The following is a 20,914-nucleotide window of genomic DNA, read 5'->3' as shown; positions in this document are numbered from 1 at the left end:
ATATAGTAATCTGGGAACTGTTGCCAGTAGTTGAAGTTAGTGTATGAACTGCAGACAGCACAGCTCAGGATTGCAACGCGACAACCATAGAGCTGTGCCTCCAAGCTGCGAAGACTGCCGCCCATTTACGTACTATTACGGTTACGGCAAGCCGTATAGACAGCGCAATTTGCTCCAAAAGAGATGCTCTGCTCCTTCTGCACTTCCTCAAGCATGAGTTTTGCTACTTGCAGAATGCTTTGCTACTTTACTCCTTATATAGCCTCTTGCACTGAAGTATGGACTGACAGGCCCAAAACTGATCAGTCGGTGTAAATCTTTTCTTTTTTTTGTGCTAAATATTTGTGCAACACAAAATTCCTTTGCCTCCCATGTAACCATGAAATACTGCTGTACAGGCAATGTGATTTAATCTGATATACTGAACTTGTCTCAGATCATATGCTGCCATTTAACTCCACTAAATAGGTCAATGTGTGTTTGAGGGGTTGAACTGCTGGGCCTTTTTGAACCTATGATGAGCTTTCCCTGTTTGTGCCATGGCACACCTTTAAAACAGGTAAGCCGGGTGCAAACAGGGAAAGTGCGACCTATTCGATTGAATGAGCTGTCCCCAGGGCAGCCACGAAATCATGTTGTCCCGGGGGCATCGCGTTCAAGTAAAAAATGGAGCAGTTTTGAAGCAGCCACTCAGTGTTTTTCTGTGCAGGCAGCGGCCGACTGCACTTTTAGGAGCGGTGAGAGATCACTCTTGCAGGCAAGTGTAGGGAGTGACTGCACCTGCCCGCAAGGGGATGTTTGAAGGGGCGGGGGGGTCCATAGGACCCCTTTTCCTCCTCTCCAGAGGGATTCCATTTGGAGATGCACTGAAAGTGCAACATCTTTTGGGTGGCACACTGTGCGACTCCTGACAGCTACTTTGCCTCTGTGCCCACGTCTATAATACAGCGCTGGTGCAGAGGCAAAAGGGATTCACTCATTTGCATGGGCCATGCCCCAATGCAAAGGAGGGAACACCCTCTGGTGAATGTGCTAGTGCTATATGTGCGCTATCACTATTGTGTTACAAAAGGGGATGCAGCCCCTTCTGTAATGCCAAAATGCCCCGGGGGTGCGCTTGCGGATCCGAACACCTGTTGCACCCCCAGTGCTCTTCCGTAATATGGCCCCTAAATTCTAATTTCACGCTCTCAGGTGAAGATATGGGCAAGGAGTCACAATGACAGCTGTTTGTTCTTATAATCCCTTCCTGCCAGGCCTGTTGCTGACATAGTGTTATGTAGCACAAAACTGATTTGTGCTGCCCGTTTACATTTATATCAGTTACTTCTTCCTCCTGGAAATGGAAACATGTTTACTGTGTACCTGTAAAGAGAATATCACATACATTAAATGACCCTAAAATATATATCGTAAAAGAAAAGCACATTCTTATTCAGCTGGAATCTAAACCATTCCCAAAACAACCCCACAAAGTGCTTCAAATTATCAGGCAAATTGTGAACCCAGAATCTTTCTGGAAAATCGTGTTATCTGTAGAGCTATGAAATGGCTTTGCTAACTTTTCATAATAAAGTGTCTAGGTACTTGGAACACATGGGAAAGAAACTAGCAGTCCCGTAATATTCTTAGGGAATAAAGTAACACCCTGTGCTATCCTCAAAGCACTATTTATGGGGTGGAGAACATTCGTCTCTATAGCATGAAATTACTTTAAATTCGGCATCAGGTTACTGATCTACTCTTCTTCACTATTTGGAAACCTTCTCTTAATCTCATTAGCTTCCAGATTACTTCATAAATGTCCCTGCATATAGCTTTCAAAACATCTCATCAATATGGTCAAGTACAAGCCAAGACGATAAGACTCCTCAAATTTCAGAAATGTATAGTTCAATCCAGAAACTATCTGATGGACAGACTGGGAACAGACGTGCTTGAAGTAAGCCATCACTTGCTGTAGTTTCTGGTTTAGGTGAAGATCTCATAACTTGTGCTTCCTAGTAGGTTATCACTCTGTAATACTATTCATCATGGATTGCTCCCTGAGAGTCGGTCATGATGCCAATCCATGACACAATCCCACTCCCACACTTTCCTATTCCATGAGTGGCAATTCTAATGGCATAAAAAACAGGAGGCTTGTGAAGGCCATGTTCCTGCTTAGGAGTACTTGAGATGTACTTTGGGATCATGTTTGCCACTCAGTCAGAATCCATCGGCTTCAGAGTTCAGGACTTCATTATGATACATGACAAAAGACGCATGTGAACAGGCAGTGGCCGATGAGGGGCAAATGTTGCATTGTAAGAACAGATCAAAAAACTGGTGGATGACCTAAGACATTGGCAGGAATTTGTTTCCAGATTACAAGGCAACAGAGGCGATCAGGAGCAGTCGTAAGATTCCAGTGAATAAGAGCGTAAATTGGGCATTATATTGTGGGAGTGAGGGGGATTCCCCAAGGCCTTGTGGTTACAGTGTCTGCATGTCTCTTTTTATATAGATGTTTTGTTTCAGCACTGTTGGTATTCTGACCGTATATCAAGATGCCTACTCCATACTTACGTCTTTTTCAAATATAAAAACATTAACAAACTTTTTTTTTTTTTAAGGGTTGAAACCCCTTCACTTTTTCATATCCATAGATCTATGGGAGACCCAATAGCCAAGAAAAATATCTCCTTGTCCTAGTGGCAAGCGGATATCCATGTTAATCTTAGGCTAAAAACAATCCAATGCAATTAACACCTAGAAACCTGTGATTTTATCCCTTTACTTTTCATGTTAAGTTTCCCAGGCCACTTTCCAACCACATCAATGCTCTTTGGAAGGATGAGATGATTAAGAAAAGGACTATTAGTAAGGATGGTGTCCCACCACAATCCCGTGAGTTGGTCAGAGGCATAATGTTATGTATAGCTCGTGCCATGTATGTATTGTGATTGACATCTCTTCCTTGGTCTCCTTGATTCTTGGGTGGTTGGAACATGTTGGAAGTTTAGTGACAGTTGGTGTTAGGTTTGCCTGGCTGATGGTCCGCTCCTACCTGTGCTGCTGAATAAACTGTCTTACCGTCAAAGCGACCTTGTGTTTCCTTCATAACAATTTCGGGACGTTTAGCCAAGCTGATTGGGGAACACTGCCACATCATTTCAGATCAGGGAGGAGTGGAGGGGAAGAACCTGTTGCAGAGCACCCCATGCACGTGTGACTATAGAGATGTACGGCGCTGTGGCTCATAGCCGGTATCATTGTATCTGCGGGGATTACACTTTATGGCATTAAGTCATCATATGAGAGCCCTGAGGTGACCACAAGAGGGCCTAAGAGGATGTGCATCGTAGGGGCAACTTCGAGGTGATGTACAACGCGGAGTGCACTAGACGCGTAGAACGTGACACACAGCACATTGCGTGTGTCTTCAGAGGCCATCTTGGATATCGAATTTCATCCAGAAGGGAGAACACACATCGACGCGGTCCAGTATTTTTGGGAAAGTGACATATTGCATTTGTCTCCTCGAGTCAGCGTTGTCTTTAATTGCCATCCGCAAGGGAGACCCTGCATCGGCGTGTATTGGTGACTGCCACAGGACTGCACTTCAGTCAGTCCAAGGATCTGGAGGGAAAAACACGCATTGGTGTGCATGGTTGTATATTCTCTGCCACATTGTATCCTTTTTCGGGAACAAAATTGTGTACATAGTGTTTCGACAGTGAAGTGCACACATGGGCAGTTTCTTAATCCAAGGTACATTCATCTGCACGTGGAGAGTTACAGCCCAGTCCTATTATTGCATCAGGGTTGACCTCATTGAGAGTGTTAGAAAGTCACGGAGAAACATATTACTTTGGGTTGGTTTGTGGTTTATCGTTCTTGCTTGACCTTCAGTAGTAATTGTACTTCTCATGGAAGCATCCAGTGATCATCATTCTGAAATCCTTTCAACTCTTGCCAACCTTCATGTGTCATTTATTCCTCCACCTTGTTTTTTTGCAACAGTCTGGCACACCACCTATGGCTTAGGATGACTGGGTTTTAATGTTCGACAATTACTTAGAGGCACTAGATAGGGAGGAATTCAAACCTACGTGAAAGACCTTGTTGAGTGCTCTGGGCAAAGTGGGTCAAAGAGTGTTTAGGTATTTACTTGCAGCTGTGGAAGCGAATGGTCAAATTATACAGGATGTGTATAAGAAAGCTAGACTTAGACTAGAAATTTGTTATGTTAAGGAAGAAAAGCTAGTCATGACCAGGTATAAACTTTACACTCAACATAAAAAAACAGAGGAGAGAATAGATGAATTGTAGATAGGCTACGTGAATTGGTTACCAAGTGTTGTTTTGGGGCAATGACTGAGGAAGCTATAAGGGATCAACTTCTAGTTCAGTGTCACAGCAAGAAAATTCAGGAGCGGTTAGGGGCATCCAAAAACCCTACTTTAACTTATGTCATAGGAATTGCCAAAGTTCTTGAACAGTCCGATTTGTACATGAAAGAATTAGAGGTAAAGGAACATAGAACTGAAGTTTTTGAGGTTGCAGCTGTGAGTAAGTTAACTTGTGATACTTTACAACCAGTGTAATCTACAGCTCTCAAGGGAAGAGATTGTCCTTCATCTACACAGGAAAGGGGTTGCAATCTTTGTAGAAGTTCTGGTCATGCATCTGATTCAAAAAAAAAATTTGCAAACAGAGAAGGCCGAAGGTTTGGTCGTACAAGTCATTTTGCAAACGTGTGCAGGATTGCGCATAGAGAGAGTAGCTTAAGTTAATGAGGAATCTAATGATGTAGTTGAATCTACTGACAGAAGTTTGAGTATAGACAATGAGGAGGATGGAGTTACTTAGGGCCATAGGAGAAATAAACCCAAGGTGGAATTTAGAAGTACTACTCCTGGTAGATGCAGTATCTAAATACACTATTGTGCCCAAAACCTTATTTACAGAGTCATGAATTATTGAAACAGACATTTCTCCGACAGTTCATAGATTCCAAGATAGTTTGGGGGTAGAACGGTCAAAGGGAAGGTTTGTGTCTGAGGAGGGTCCAGTGATACTTGGATGGGAGCATCAATATGAGCTACATATAATTGCATGCAAGTAATGGTTGTGGATGATAAGCAGTTACTGGCATTCTAAATTCCATGCAACAAGTTTTTGGAGAAATTGGCCTGCTGAAAGGTTATGCTGACAAAATAGTTCTTAAGAGGGCCGTTCCAGTTCAACATAAACTAAGGAGAGTTTCTATAATTGTCAGGGATGGTGTAATAGAGTTGTTAAAGGAAATGTTACATAAAGGGATCATTGAATCTGTGGAGGCTTACAATTGTGTTTCTCCAGTGGTCATCACACACAAACTGTACAGTCATCTGAGGTTCTGTGTAGACTTGAGGACATTAAACCAGTACATAGTGGCAGGCACCTTTTCCCTACCGAATATCAAAAAATTGGTTTTGATGCTGAAGGTATTTTTTGAAGTTGGAACTCAAAAGTGCATACAATCAGATTAAACTGCACGAAGATTCTAAGCCATTCACTGTATTTATCACACGTGAAGGAACTTTTTAGTTCACACGGATGCTGTTTGGACAATCTTCAGTGGCAAGCGTTTTTCAACGCATGATATCTGAAGTGTTTAAAGGAATGGATAACATACTTTACTTCCAAGATGATATTTAGATTTTTGGGAAAACAGTGCAGGAACATAACTTATTTTTGAAACTGCCATTGCAGAGAATTGTGAATGTTGGCATTGCTCTACGTAAAGAAAAATGTTCTTCCTCGCAGAGCAAGTAAAATATTTGGGGTATACTGTCAGCTGATGGGGTCAAGCCGAAGGAAAACTTGCTAAAAGCAATTGAACTCGCGCCAAGACCCACAGACCAAGACCAATTGAGATCCTTGATGGGGCTCATAGAATATTATTCCAAGTTCGTGCAGATGTTTGCAGATAACCGATTCTGCCAGCATTGGTTAGGAAAGGCCGTCATTTTGCATGGGGGCCTGATGAAGAGAAATGTTTCAATGTTATGAATGAAATTTGTTGTGCAGATATACTGATTCCCTTCGATATTAAGCTGAAAGCTACTATACTATGGCTGCGAGTGCTATTGGAATTGGGGCTGTGCTAGCTCAGAAACATGCGGGAAGTGAGAAAACTGTTGCTTTTGCTTCCAGGCCTTTGACTAGTTCTAAAAGGAACTATTCGGTCATCGAGAGGGATGCCCTGGCTACTGCATGGGGAGTTGAGCCCTACAGAACATGTGTGGGGCACCAAATTTATATTACGCTCTAATCACAAACCCCTGGTGAAAATGTTACTACCAGGTGGGGCTGGCAAAGGGTCAGCGCGATTAGCCAGATTGGCTGCCAGGCTTCAGGAATATTGCTATGATCTAGGGTACAATCCGGGTTGGTGCAATTCTCAGGCAGATTGCTTGTCTCTGTTGTCGGTCAGTTGGGAATCAATGGGCGGTACAGAGTAAGGAGATGAGGGACTGGTGGCTTCTATGCAGGATGTTGTAAGGGAGGCAGCTGGTGCCTTTCTCATTGAAGAATGATCCGGTCTGACATTTTATCAAGATTGTAATTGAACTGTCAACATGTGATGAGAAAGTTTAGATGAGAGGTGATAGGTCTGTTCATCTGGTGGGCTTAAGAGAAAAGCTCATTGGTATGGCAAATGAGGGACACCTAGGGCAAGGTTTAACCCAGCCTTGCCTTCAAAGCATTATTCTGGTGGCGGAATGGATGACCAAGTCTCAGCGTGGGTGGTGAAATGCAGTGTTTGTAAGGAATGTGATAAAAGGCTTAAGGTGGGTAAGCAATCCGTAATGGGTCATATCTCTAATCCGGCCAGCCGTGTCAGTGTGTGTATTGATTTCACTGGACCCATGTCTGATTTTTAGTTAGCGAGTGCAAATTTGCATTGGTGACGGTTGACAAATTCTCCAGGTGGTTGTCCAACTTTCATAAAAGAGATTAATACTGAAGCAACCATTGTGGCGCCACAAGAAATGTTTTTAGGGGGGGAACCCACTGGTACTCCTTACAGACAATGGTACCCAATTAGTGAACGTGACCTGGGAAGTTCTCTCAAATCTAATGGTATCACACACCGTTGCACTGCCTTTTACAACCCACAAGGCCTTGGCATTGTGGAAAGAGCTAACCGAATGGTTAAGGGAGTGATTCAGATGTCTGGTTGCAGGTCAAGATGTCAGGACTGTGCATGATTTAGTCTGGGCATATTGCACTACAGAACAAGAAACTATGCAGAAGACTCCCTTTTTGCTAGTGAGAGGTAGAGCTCCAGGAACCAAGACAGTACCTTCTTGGATGAAAGAGTGGGTAGCTAGAGGTCGTACCTAACCCTGTATGTCATTTAGAACCCTAATAGTTAAGTTATTAAGGTGACTGGGTGAAAATTCGAACTGGATGTGTGGTGAGAGGGTTATTGAAATTCAAAGGTCCTTTCAGAGTGGTGTGTGCCTTCAAGTTTTATGTTGTGTTGGAGAATGGTGAACGATGGAATCTACATAGGGTGGCTCTGTATCAGAAAGGAGGAGATTGTATGGTGGCAAGAGAGGAGAGGGTGGAAAAGTGCAGTGGTTATATGCCAATGAAAGATGGTGAGTTTGGGTCTTGTTCTCCAAGAGTTGGGAGTGGAGACTGATAATATTGTGGTGCCTTTGGGAAACCCATTACAGAAATACAAAATAGTTCAGGAGAGAGGGGTAAGAGATCGCAAACCTCTGGGGTATTTAAAGGCCTTTGTGTGTTGGGTATTGATCATGTTGCGTTGCATTACTGTTTTTTTTTATTTTGCGGATGTTAAATGCGAACAGCATGGGTACTAACATTTTATTATCTTGTAATGGACATACTTTGTTATCAAAGATGTTGTATGGAAGGACCGAGTCCAGGAGGACAGGTGCATTGTCAAGAGAAGTATTTTATTCATCAAAATGAAGCATATACATGGAACCATCCTTCAATGACCTGTGCTCGCATCTCCATGTATGAATGGCGTTACAAACAACTTCTTCCTCAACAAGACCTGCAGAAGGGCATTTATAGGATGCAGGACTAGAAAGAAATATACCACGAGGTTTGCACGCTCTAACAGTCGCATGCACTTTCATCGCCCTCATAGGTAACTTGCTGACGGACATCAGGCACGCAATTCACTCTAACCGCATTGGAAGCAGAACTCCCGCATATTTTCAGGAAATTACCTAATTTCCTACATTTCTTGCAGTGCTGCCCCATGGCAGGACAACTTGAATTTTTACCTAAGTGGTTAAAAGAGCCACATCTGTAGCCGGCATTGGTTTTGTTGATCTTATTACTCCTAATATTTTTACTGCATCCATCTCTGTACTGTTGGCATGGTAAATGCAGTGGGTGCTTGTGTTAAGGCTTGAACAGAGGAAACAGAACGTTCAAGGCCTTGAGCAATGTTTACGGTTTGTTCTAGGGTAGGATCAGTACAGCACAAAATATGTTCCTGTTTCTTTGAATGACCATGCTAAGGCAGTCAAAGAGTAGAATAATTTTAATAGTTAAGGTAAGTAAGCAGAATGACCACACTTTACAAATGAAAGGCAGGGGCAAGGTACTGGGCTCAGACAATCATGTGTTAGGTATGGGTTATACTTCACCCAATGAGGCATCCATCGGTTCAGTAGGTGAGAAGAGAGAAACCGCTCGCTGCGTGTGTACCACAAGGTAAGGACCTTAAAATGTGGCAAACACGTGAACACCCCGGTGCTCTGCAGCCCAACAGACAGCAGCGTCTGAAAAGCTGTTCAGTGAACAGACTGGGAGATGAGCAGTAGAGAAGGATTAGAAGAAGCCAGAAGTCGACCAATGAGGCAAACTGAAGGAAAAGCCAGTCCGCTTGGACTCCAATGAGAATGGCGGACAAAGAAGTGCCCCTGTACAGGAACAGCCCTGATGAAATCGTCAGCAGACTAGGGCCAATCCGTGGCGGAGAAGCTAGGTGGCCACATATACGAAGCGGTTGTGGTGGCAAGTACCAGCACTTATAGAATCTTCTTACTTTGTTTGCATCCAGCCATTACTTTAGGCCTCCACCCCGTAGGCTGATCTACTCTCCTTGCAGACACTGTGATCCAGTGGTAACTTAGCAGTAGACAGACTGGTCACCTCATTCAAGCGCCTAAGTATCTGATATAGCACTATCTTCAGGTAAAAATAATGTTTCTTTCTAAGCTCTTGCATCCATAAATTGCAGGATATAGGATATAAAAACTTTTTTTATAATCCTCGATAGGTCTAAAATCCAGCATGAAAACGGATTTTTACTTAAAACATCGGATGTCATCTCCTTTCAAACGGTTCTCCTTCCTTTCCATCCACTGTATGCTCTTCTTTCTCAGCACAACCATCTCGATATACACCTCACCTTTTGCCTTAATCGCTATTAATGTATTTCTGCAAATTGCCCTCAATTCACATATCCACCTTCCCTCAGGAATGTTCGCCCATAAATCCGGTATTTAAGTTTCTTTGTGGTAGATTTAAACTAAGTGAATGGAATGATTTGTATGAGTGCACACAACTAATCCCCATAACCAAAAATAACCAATAATTCTGGACTAACCACCAACTTTGGGATCCGGCGCAGTGTGCTGACAGAACCTGCTTCAACACCTCGCCAGAGGTAGTTAGTGCTATAGAAATCCAAATACAATGGGGGCGTGGTTTGGACGCCGGAGAAGATGGCGGCTTGAAATCTTCTCTCCTCCGTGGCGCCGAACTAACACACGATTTTGGTGTTTTCCTGCAACCGCTCATTGGCATCGGAGGAACGGTGATGCAGCAGAACACGTATGGCACCTGATGGCAACACTTGGACGCCTCAGACGTGCCCCTGAAAGTAGTTTTACCGGGGGTCTGTTGTGGCCGCATGTAACCCTGTGCGAGGCCCCACTCCAGGGTACTTAACTCGCCCGATCCACCCGGCCAACCAACCAAGTCTCCCCTGAGCACGCTGTCCAGTGCCCGCTTCACCCGATAAGCATGCCAGAACCGGTATTCCCCATGACCGCGGGATGGTCCTCTCCATGCTTCAGGTACCGCATGCGCTAGCTCGCAAGATGGCGTCCATCCGCATCTGAGCCGGCCCGATCCTTGTGCGCGACCGCTCTTTCAGGTTTCCTCTTGACGATTACGCCAGAAACAACGGAGCAGTGGCTGGCTATTTCTACTTATATGCGCAATTCTGAAATGAGAGCCAGCTTTAATATGCTGAACTGTGAGCGAGATCTATTATGCTTATGAAAATGGAATGAAAAGGGAACTCGTGCACCAGAAATAGCGTGTTTAACAGCTAACTTAATCCTAACTCGTCGGACACTCTTTTTCCCTAATACACGGTCCACAATTTGTTTCACGCCCGTCTTATTCTGTATACTTGCCTGAAACCCATGAGGTGATCTGTTGATGCCTGACCGTAACAGGGATGTAGGAACCTTTACCATCATCATCCTTGCCTGACCTCAAGATGGCTGACGCCATGGACACCCCTTGCAGCCATTGATCCGAAGTAGCACTGGGGCTGGTGCTAGCTGAATAACTGAACCTTACTCACCCTTGAAGAACGTAGAGCGAACTCCAGCCTTCCTACGCTATCTATGACCTAAAACCTGCGAATACCTGGCTGAATACAGCGCCCATCAATAGCGTCAGTCCAAGGCTTACTATTGTACTATTAATGTACTGCACCTTGCCAGATGTGAACTGTTACCACAGCGGCTTTCAGCTCCTTCACCATGGGAGAGAAAGAAGCCAAAAATCTTAAGAGGCTGAAAGCTGACCCGCCCAACCCAGAATCGCCGACCAAAGGGAAGCGTGATATCAATGAGACATTGGACACAATATTGCTCAAACTTGCAGAGGTCCATGATATAGCTAAGTCAACCAAAGATGAGATACCTGCAGTCAGGCAGGACATCAGGGACATAAATGTCAGGCTTTCTGAAACAGAGTGTAGAATAAGCCAACTGGAAGACTGAGGTGAAGGTGAGCAAATCTCTCAAGGAGCTATCAATCACAACAGTCTCCATCACTAGACGGCTGGCTGAGTAGGAAGACAGGAACCGCAGGGGGAACCTGCGTATCTTCTGTATTCCAGAAGGCACGGAGGATAAGGATGGTTTGTGCATATCTTTCCTGGAGTCCTGGTTTACGCAGGCCACCAACCTCTCCTTCGGCAATCCCTTGGAACTCGACCGGGACCATAGAGTTCCGGCCCGTATCCCATCAGGTCAAAGGGGGCCTAGGCCGATTGTTTGTAAACTTCTCGGGTACCAGCATGTGGAGCAAATCCTGCCCTTCCAAGCGCAAACATAAACCACATACTATGGAAGTCTAACAAAATTTTCATTTCCCAGGACTATTGCAAAGAGACAGTAGATGTAAGGAAAAACTTCCTAGCTCTCCGGCCAAGGTTACATGAGCTAAACTCAATATGGATTTGTGGGCCCGGCGAGATTCAGAGTCCTGATACAAGGGGTGCCGCAAATATTTACAGACCCCAACGCATCTGATGAAATTTCTCAATGGCACAGAAGAGTCTTCAATGGACACCGCTACATCGAATGCCCCTGGTGCTAGCACTTACAGCAGGGTTCTCCAAACCGGTCCTGGAGGGCCGGATCTATGCCAGATTTTCTTGATATCCCCATTGAGATACATGTAGTAATTTTAAAAATCTGGCATGGATCCGGCCCTCCAGGACCGGTTTGGGGACCCCTGACTTAGAGCTTGCTGTCAATATCAGGGCTCACTAGCAAGTCTGTTAACAATCCTCTTATGCAGCTACATACTTCATGGTCATTGTTGTATATGGTCCTGTGTCCTATGTCCAAAGTTGGGTCTACCTGAGGGCCAGGCCCTTAGATCGTCTCACTCACAGTCCTTATGGCAAATGTAAGTCACATTTACACTATGTTCCAGGTAATGTTCCGAGGTGTGGTAAGATGCACTTTTAGACGTAGTATGGTTGCACCAGAAGTTATGACCATTCTCTAAAGTGGTTTATGTATACTATTTCTAATTAATGCTTGTATACCTTCATGTGACTTCCCCAGGATGTGCTCATGGTCCTCATTGCATTAGTAGTTCTGAATTCAATAGCAATTAAGCAGGATACATCCTGTAGTTGTCATCTACCCACTCACAGTTCTTTTGGCGATTATAAGTCGCAGTTGCACTATGTTCTATAACGTGTTCCGAAGTGTGGGAAGAAGCACTTTTAGATGTAGCATGGTTGAACCAGATGTTTAACATTCTCAAATGTGAACTAAGTATACTACTTCCAAATACTGTTTGTTAACCTGTGTGCGATATCCCCAGGATATGCACATGGTACTCATTAGCTTAAGTAGTTCCAAATTCTATAGCAATTGAGCAGGATGAATCCTGTAGTTGTCACGGGGGAAAGAGTTGTTGTTGCTTTTTTCTCCCTAGTCACCATGTCCTTTGAGTACTTTTGGGGTGGGGAGGGGGCGGGGAGAGGGGGGTTTGGGAAGGGGTCTTGTTTACATTGTTATTTGTCCTTCTTTTGTTATTATTTTGTTTGACTCTGTGCTTAAGTAGCTACCCTTTGTACATCAGTGACAGTGCCCAACTTGTGTACCTCACCATACGTGGTGGAGTATCAGATTTACACCACATTATTGCCTCCACTTCTTGTCAATATACGCCCAATCCTAGGCTCTTTTGCCCTATACAGCAAATGTACCCGACAATTAGAGCAACACATGGCTCACTCAACGTGACGCGTTATCAGACACTTCCCCCTCATATCATGGCCCCCAATAGTAAGTCTATCCAAATTGTATCGCTGAACGTCAAGGGCTTCAACCACCCTATCAAGTAGAGGAAAATACTTGATTATATATACAAACAAAAGGGGGGATATAATATTACTTCAAGAAAGTAAAATTGACTCGCCACAATTTAATTCTATGAAAAACAGAACGTACAGTGAGGCAATCTGTTCTGGTGCCGTAGGGAAAAGAAACAGAGTATTGACTCCAATTGCAAAATAAGGCCAATATAGATGTTTTACAGAACACTGCTGACACCAAAGGTAGATGGGTCTCTACAAAACTGTCGAAAGATAACAAGGAGTTTTATGTAACCAATGTATATGCCCCCAATAAGGACGACCCAGGTTTTTGGGACGAGTTGAGCGATCACATTAATACGATTCCGGATAATGTAACACATATCTTAGGTGGCGAGCGTAATCTCCCTCTGGACCCTCTGTTAGATAGAGACTCTTGCTGCCCTTTCCGTTCGAACAGCTTGCATAAAGCACTCATTAATCTTTGCACCCGCTACAATTTGACTGACTCCTGGAGAATACTGAATCCAACAGGGAGAGACTATACTTTTTATTCACCTCCCCACAAGTCATATTCACGCATAGATTACATTCTCACTTCCGGTAACTCCTCTGCCGATATTGAAGAAACTTCCATTGAACCACGTGTAATTTCTGATCACTCTTGCATTACGATGACACTAGCAGTACATAATGAGGTTAAAAGAAAAAAATGTATGGAGATTCAACAAAGCAGTTTTGAAGAAAGATACAAATAGGCTATTGAAGAGGCCATAAGAGAGTACCTTACACACAATAAAAAGGGGGATACCACTGATCTCGCAAGATGGGAGGCCCTTAAGAGCACCGTTAGAGGGGTAATAATCAAGATCCGTGCAGCCATAAACAAAGATGCTAACAACGAACTGACACGTCTAGAACAGGAGATTTCAACACTATAAAAGAGACATATAATTTCTAAAGACCCTCTTGCCCTGAACGACGTAATGAATAAAATACGAATATAACAAAATAGTAAGTGAAAGGGCGGGAATCTGGCTTAAGAATCAAAAGAACTTCAGGCTATGTAACAATATTAAAGCTGGTAAGAGCATTTTTCATTTCATTTTGGAATTTTGTAAAGCGCTTGGTAACGCACACCGGCGTGTCCCCGCGCTGAAGAGAACCTGGAAGAGAGTCAGAGGATTATAACAATGCTAGGCGGAAGAGATAGGTTTTGAGGGTTTTGCGAAATTTAGTCTCAGAAGGTTCGAGACGCATTTCAGTGGGGAGCAAATTCCAATTCTTGGCTGCAAGGAGCCTGAAAGATCTACCTCCCATCCGAGATTTACGGATTTTGGGGACAACAGCCAGACCCATCCCAGAGGATCTGAGCAGCCGCTCAGGTCTGTAGGGAGTAATAAGGCTGTTCAGCGGGCCGGGTGCTTTGCCTCCAAAGATGCGATGGCACATGCAGAGAGCCTTGAAGGTAATCCTTTCCCGGATAGGAAGCCAGTGAAGGGACCTCAAGGCAGCTTTAGAGGGTGCTCTCCTGGGGAGTCTCGCATCTTACTTGAAATTTAAGTTGCAACAAACTGCTATTAAGAGTTTGATAGACAAATCCGGGACGCCACACTCAGACCCCACAAAAATTGCTGGCATCTTTAAGGACTTCTATAGTGACTTGTATAGCAAAAACAGAGCTTGATAACTCAAAAATAGGGAAGGAATTAGAAAAATGTACTCTTCCTTCCATCTCTCACTGCAAGACCAGGCAGAGCTTAACCTCCCTATATCCACTGTAGACATTGAACACGCAATCAAAACTCTCAAAACTGGGAAAACACCGGATGGGTTTAGCGCTATGTTTTATAAGAGCTTCTCCCCAACCCTGGTCGAACCCCTCAAAGATCTATACGTGGATTTTGCTAATAGTGGTCAAGTCAATGGTACCCCTGCAGAGTCTATTATAGCGGTAATTCCAAAGGATGGGAAGGACCCGACTTCCCCGAAGAATTACAGACCAATCTCCCTGATAATCTGGATTGTAAGATCTACGCTATGATACTGGCCAAACTGATTCAGAAAGTCCTGCCCAAACTCATTCATCCGTCACAGGTAGGGTTTCTTAAAAACAGATTGTCTAGCAACAACACACACACCCTTGCACATATCATAGAAAGGGTTAAGTTGTCTGCCACACCAACTGTTGCAGTTACATTAGACGCAGAGAAGGCCTTTGATAAGGTCGACTGGTCTTACTTGGAAGCTGCTCTACATAAATTTAAATTGGTAACAGAATTTATTCGTATGGTGATGGCTTTGTACTCTAACCCCTCAGCAAGAGTAAGAGCAGGTGGATGCCGCTCGTCCTCATTTAAACTGGAACAAGGTACGAGACAGGGCTGCCCCCTTTCTCCCTCCCTTTTCCTACTCGCCATCGAACCCTTCCAATTTCATTTTAGGAATAATGACCAAATCAAAGGCTTTGACGGGTACACAGTCAAAATAACGGCCTATGTGGACGATGTCCTAGTAGTGTCTGAAGATGCAGTTGGCAATCTCGGCCCCGATGTCCTCTATAGCGGAATTTGCCGGGGTGTCAGGCTATAAGCTAAATAGAGATAAAACGGGAGGTTAAACTCCTCAATAATAAAGGTGACAAAAGCATTATGGGGGACTCTGGCCTGTACTGGCAGACTAAAAGCTTTAAGTACCTTGGTCTGGAATTTGAAAAAGATCTCATTAGCACCCTCAAAATCAATGAGAAGGCCCTCCACAAAAAGATATCATCCCTTTTAGACGGCTGGACCCTGAAATTTCTGTCATGGTGGGGCAGGGCAGAAACCCTGAAAATGATGATTACACCACGTATCAATTATCTCATAAGTATGCTGCCTATGCTGTTCTCAGATGAATTCCTAAAAAAGGTGTACAAACTCTTCAACACCTTTCTGTGGCAGGGCAGGGCAAGATACTGAGGAGCTCTTTACGGAAACTCCAACTGCCGAAGGATAAGGGAGGCATAGGTCTACCAAACTTCAGATTCTACCAGACGGCATACTTATGTAAACAGGGGGCGAACTGGTTCCAACCTCCCTCAGATTATACTCCTGTGTGGGTTCACATTGAAAAGGCGATCAACAACTTGCCACTATCCGCAATAATGACAACAGATACCATTGTCTTTCCTCAATCCAGATACATATTGCTCAGCACTAAAAGGGCCCTCCTAACCCTGGAGAGACACTGCAAAGTCAAACTAAACAGATCCAACTTAACTTCGTTATGGTTTAACCCGATCATAAAAGAGGAAGGTAAATACCTTTACTGGGAACACTGGTCTAAACAAATGAGTGAACTTAATAAAATATCTCTATATGGGTTCTTCGCCTCTGCCTTTCGCCACTTTACAATCCCAATTCGACCTTCAACCCATCGACTTCTACAGGTTCTTACGCCTCAAATCCTTAATCTCTGCCAGAGCCATCTCCCCGAACGACCCTACAATATGCGGCAAGTTCTCAGCTCATGTCATTGGGCCACATGGTCTCCAAGATTTATAAACTCCTCTCCCCAAACCCCCAAAAAGTGCACAGGAAGTGCGAACTATCATGGGAAAAAGATACATACATCCACTGACATGGCATTTGACTGGGCAAAGATACACCTGACCCTTTTTCCAATAAAATTTCTCCGATACTTTCTCAGACCAAGTTAATGCTAATAAATAGAACATATTGGACACCAGAGAAACTCTTTAAACTTAAGCTACTTTATAGTCCCTTATGTTGGAATTGCAAGTCTCAGGTGGGCGAATTGGCTCATATGCTTTTTCTCTGTCCGTTGCTACAAGCCTTTTGGGATAAGATTTAGAAATACATTCAAAGAACTTTTCATTTCCGCCCTGTCAGAGAATTCGCCTGTGTCTTATTGGGGGTCATAGATCAGAGGTTAGTGAATGAACATGATCGACATCTAATGGATCTCATGCTTCCACTTGCATGTAAAGTTATTTTAAGTAAATAGAAGTGTGCTGCTGAAGTTTCCTTTAAAATATGGTAGGAGTGGTTACCTCTTTAAGGGGTGCGGACAGTGAAACACTTCATTCTTCACCGTGGTGCAAATCGCACAACAAACTCTGGAGTTCACTTGAACTTTGCTATGACCCGTTATAGGCCTTAAATAGTAGGTATTATTCTAGGTTACATACTTTGGTCATATCATATGGGCACAAGTATACATTTTTATATTGCACTGTCACTATTAAGGTTACCTAGCATGAATCTACACTAGCTACTGCCCTTTATTCTTTAGCCCCGTCTTTCTTTTTCTCATCTTTCTTTTCTCTTCTTCCTTTTTTCTTCCTTGTTTCCTTCCTCTCTCTCTCACGTCTCCTCATATTGCGACCATCCTTTCACAATTATTGTTATGTGAATATGAACCATCTTTATTGCTTTACCTCATATATGTTTGAATGGTTTTGTTTTGCTCCTACCAGACTTTTGTCATTCAGGTTGCATTTTATTCACGATTGTCTTTTATTGTATTTCCTTCTTTTGTATTGTCATCCCCTGCATTTCTTAATAAAAAAGACTTGAACACAAAAATAAATGCAAATACAATACTGTGAGGCTTTTTTGAGACTCCGGTTACAAACTTACATTGGTGCTCACCTGTTTGTTTTTTCCTCTCTAAATGCCTGGGGAAAGCAGAATCAGAAAGCAAACCTTCACCTCCCCTTCCCTAACCCCGATTAGGTCTGGCTTCACAGTTTAGCTGTTAGCAAGATTTATTTTTACCACTTTCTTGAAATGCTTAGAAAGGCGTTGGCTCCACCGAGGGGGGTAATTCCACTTTCCTACCCAATGACTACTCGTAGAAAACCCCCTTTAATAAAAAAGATGCATCGACAGACCTGTTAAGTGTCTCAGGAACCCAAGTACCTGCACGACTCGCTCAGCCAGCCCGGGTTTATTCTTTGCATTTTAAGGGCTACAGCCCCTGACATGTATTTTATAAGGGAAACACCAGGGCTACAAATCCCAGAATGCAATCATTAACCCTGGTTTTTGACGAGTTCTGATGTACCTGTAAAAAACGAGAGCTCTGTAGAGTGGCTGGTCTTTTGCCAAATCTGCCTTGCTGTATATTAAGGGGACATTACATATTTGTGAGGGATATTAGGCATTCAACTCCTTTGGTTATTTACAATCTCATTAGAAGAACGACGTCAGTAGGGATCACGGCTTCATTCCCCTCCTTGCAGATGCCCCCTACACAGCCACCGAGATAATGCGTGATGTGTGCGTAACCATAAGAGGTTAACCAAGCAGGCACAAACATGCTTGATACCGAATAATTGATAGACTATGCTTTGCAATTTCTAGAAACGCCTTTCGACCGCTTGTCACAGGTGGAATCAAAAGCGCTTCGACGAGAGAATGACCGGAGCTATAAAAGCCCTCACACTAAGCACTCTTAAGCTAACACACTTCAAAGAGCCATGAAACACGTCAGTTGCACTCACCAGCTCCACGGTCACCGCGGAGTTTATACCCCCGGCTTTGCTGAACGCCCACGGGAAGATCAGAAGTCCTGTCCCCAGGGCAGTTTTTATTAGAATAATACCAGCCCAAGGTGTGGAGAGATTTGGGCTGCCTGTGTCCAGCGAAGGCATGGAAAGCAGCCCGATGCTCTCTCGGGCCAGCGCCTCCATCTCCGCAGAGCGTGCTTCACTCTCACAAACCGAAGGTGCAACTTCAGGTCTGAAGGGTTAAAAACCGCACCTGAAACCAGGCGAGTGAGGGTCAGAGCTGGCCCATGGAGCAGGTGTCTCGAGGCTGCAGATTCAACAAGTGCTAAAGAGTCAGAGCCTTGCTTGTGGGCTATATTTTAATTTAAGTGCACCTATGCCCTACGTCGGCCGCTTCATGCCTTCAGAGCGCCAGCCACTTCAGCCAAGAGGACAGAGCATGTGGACCGGATCACAGCTGTGAGTAAAAGAAAAGAAAACTTCCCACCAATCAGAGAGCAGGCTGTGGGATCCATATAGCTGCCTCTGCTTGCCCCAATCACCAGTGGATGCCAGTTTTAATTAACCCCTTCCAGAGGTAAGTCAAACATTGGAGCACGGTGACTAACAGAGCCGTGCCATATTTAGCAGTGACATTCGTGTGCACGAGAGGTCACTGAGGCAGGCGTGACCTATGACCTATCCAGCACTGCCCTCGATTAGCACCTCCCACATGATTCGATGCCAGCTCAGGGGTAAGCAGTTTGTTCAGGGCTACATTTCACCTTTGCATTTTGGAACTTGTAGTCCAGTTTATTACACCGGACCTTATGATTTGCAATCCCTACATTACATTAGAAGAGGAAGGGCAGGTGGAGCTACTCTCGTCAGCCACCTTGAACCTCTGGGAGAGTGATCGACACGCTAATTCATCTAGAAGGCCCCCGGGGGGACAGGGAGGGGAACACTCTAAACAGTTGGAATTTCATGTCAGAACGTTCTATTGCCTCAAGAAAGAGAGGGGGGGGGCATAGGCTATGAGCCGAAGCACTATGGAGGATATCACACACCCCCTATTCATCACCGAAGAAGATGCAAGGGTGAAAGTGAGAGGGAGGTAGGATGAAGGGAGAGGATGGCCCACACGGACAGCAAGGAGGAAAGAGAGAAAGATGAGCACGGATGGCAGCATAATACTATACAAACAGGTGGGTAAACCGGGGCTCGAGTTGGGGTACCAGGTGGGTGGACGACGTCCCGCAACTTATTTTACCAAGACCAAATGGAGCCACACATTCACTCTTTGGCCTCTCTGGGGCGAGATCGGAGCTCATTCACAACACTGCTCATGCGCGCTGGCTTCTTGATGCAATCGCATCTAAGGGGTGAGCGAGGGGAGGCAATGAGTCTGAGGGTGCAAGTCACCTTTCGTGATGTCACTTCCTGTTGTGATGTCAGCGTCCCCCCACTTCTTTTTTTAGGACTTGTGCCCTGGGATAAACTTGTGTATAAGACACAACTCGAAGGATCGAAGTTACAAATGATAATACCTTTTATAATCCCAGACACTGTCTTGTAAACACATGTATATGGAACGCTTTATAGGATCTATCACACACACACACAATGAAACTTCCCTTTAAATCCTGGACATAGTCTTTCAAGTATCTTGGTGGTCCGATGGGACGTGTCCATACTCTATAAAGGAAAGTCCCTTTGGGATGTTTGTTGTGTGCAGTATTCGATAATCCATGCCCTCTGCCAGTAGGATTGTCGTTGCTGGAGCAGGGGCGGCCTTAGGCATGTGCAAGCTGTGTGTAGTGTTTCTCAAATTGAAGTAGTCAGGAAACGGAGAGAGGTTTAGGAGTCCGGTTTAATAGCCTCATCCACCTTTTGCCAATAATATGCATTGTGCGCCTAGGCACAGATAATATAGATGCATATCAGGTACAGCAAAACCTCCCATGTCATACTGTCTTGTGAGTGTTTCCAACTTTACTCTTGGTTTTTTGCCCCCCCCCCCCCCATGCAAACGTAATTAACAACGACTGTTGCGTAGAGAAAAAATGCTGCGCGAGGCGTATAGGTATGTTAGCAAAAAAATATAAAAACCTATAGCATGTGACCTACGTACATCAAGCACCTGCCAGCTTTGTATTCTGTTAATCTAGAGTGGATCACCCCAACGAATCCCCCCACCCACCCCAGCATCCCAATCACACTGAGGAAACCCACATATCTGAACAGGCAGACTAACCCCCCTAAACCCCCCCCCCCACCAAGCAGCTAATCCGCTCAATGTGGATAACTGCAGTTAATAACTGTGTGGGGAACACCCTCATGGAAAACACCAGTCACCCAATGACCCCCTTGATGTAGTAAGGGGGGGTCAGAGCACACGCGATACTCTCTCTGCAATAAGTCCTACTATCATAGGACCCACATCGGGTTGCCTCAAAGGTCCCCAGGCAGGTCACGGTATGTTGCGTCACCCACCCCAACACTGAAGCAACAATATCAGGAACATATACAAT

General features: G+C 44.4%; 1 protein-coding gene across 2 annotated transcripts in view; it reads right to left on the bottom strand.

Annotated features, from left to right (window-relative positions):
• Window positions 1–20,914, bottom strand: part of SLC38A8 (solute carrier family 38 member 8) — a 332,753-nt gene that overhangs the window by 247,361 nt on the left and 64,478 nt on the right. The window contains exon 2 of one of the 2 annotated variants that reach the window (XM_086949847.1): window positions 18,396–18,708. The exons of the other annotated variant lie outside the window; for it this stretch is intronic. Within the exon in view, the coding sequence (XP_086805973.1) occupies window positions 18,396–18,584 (189 nt within the window). The 5' untranslated portion in view covers window positions 18,585–18,708. The remainder of the gene's footprint in view (window positions 1–18,395; window positions 18,709–20,914) is intronic. 2 annotated transcript variants of the gene reach the window in all.

The sequence above is a fragment of the Lissotriton vulgaris genome, unplaced genomic scaffold, assembly GCF_964263255.1.
Source record: "Lissotriton vulgaris unplaced genomic scaffold, aLisVul1.2 SCAFFOLD_912, whole genome shotgun sequence".
Lineage (NCBI taxonomy): Eukaryota > Metazoa > Chordata > Amphibia > Caudata > Salamandridae > Lissotriton > Lissotriton vulgaris.
This window is presented reverse-complemented; position numbering and strand designations above follow the sequence as displayed.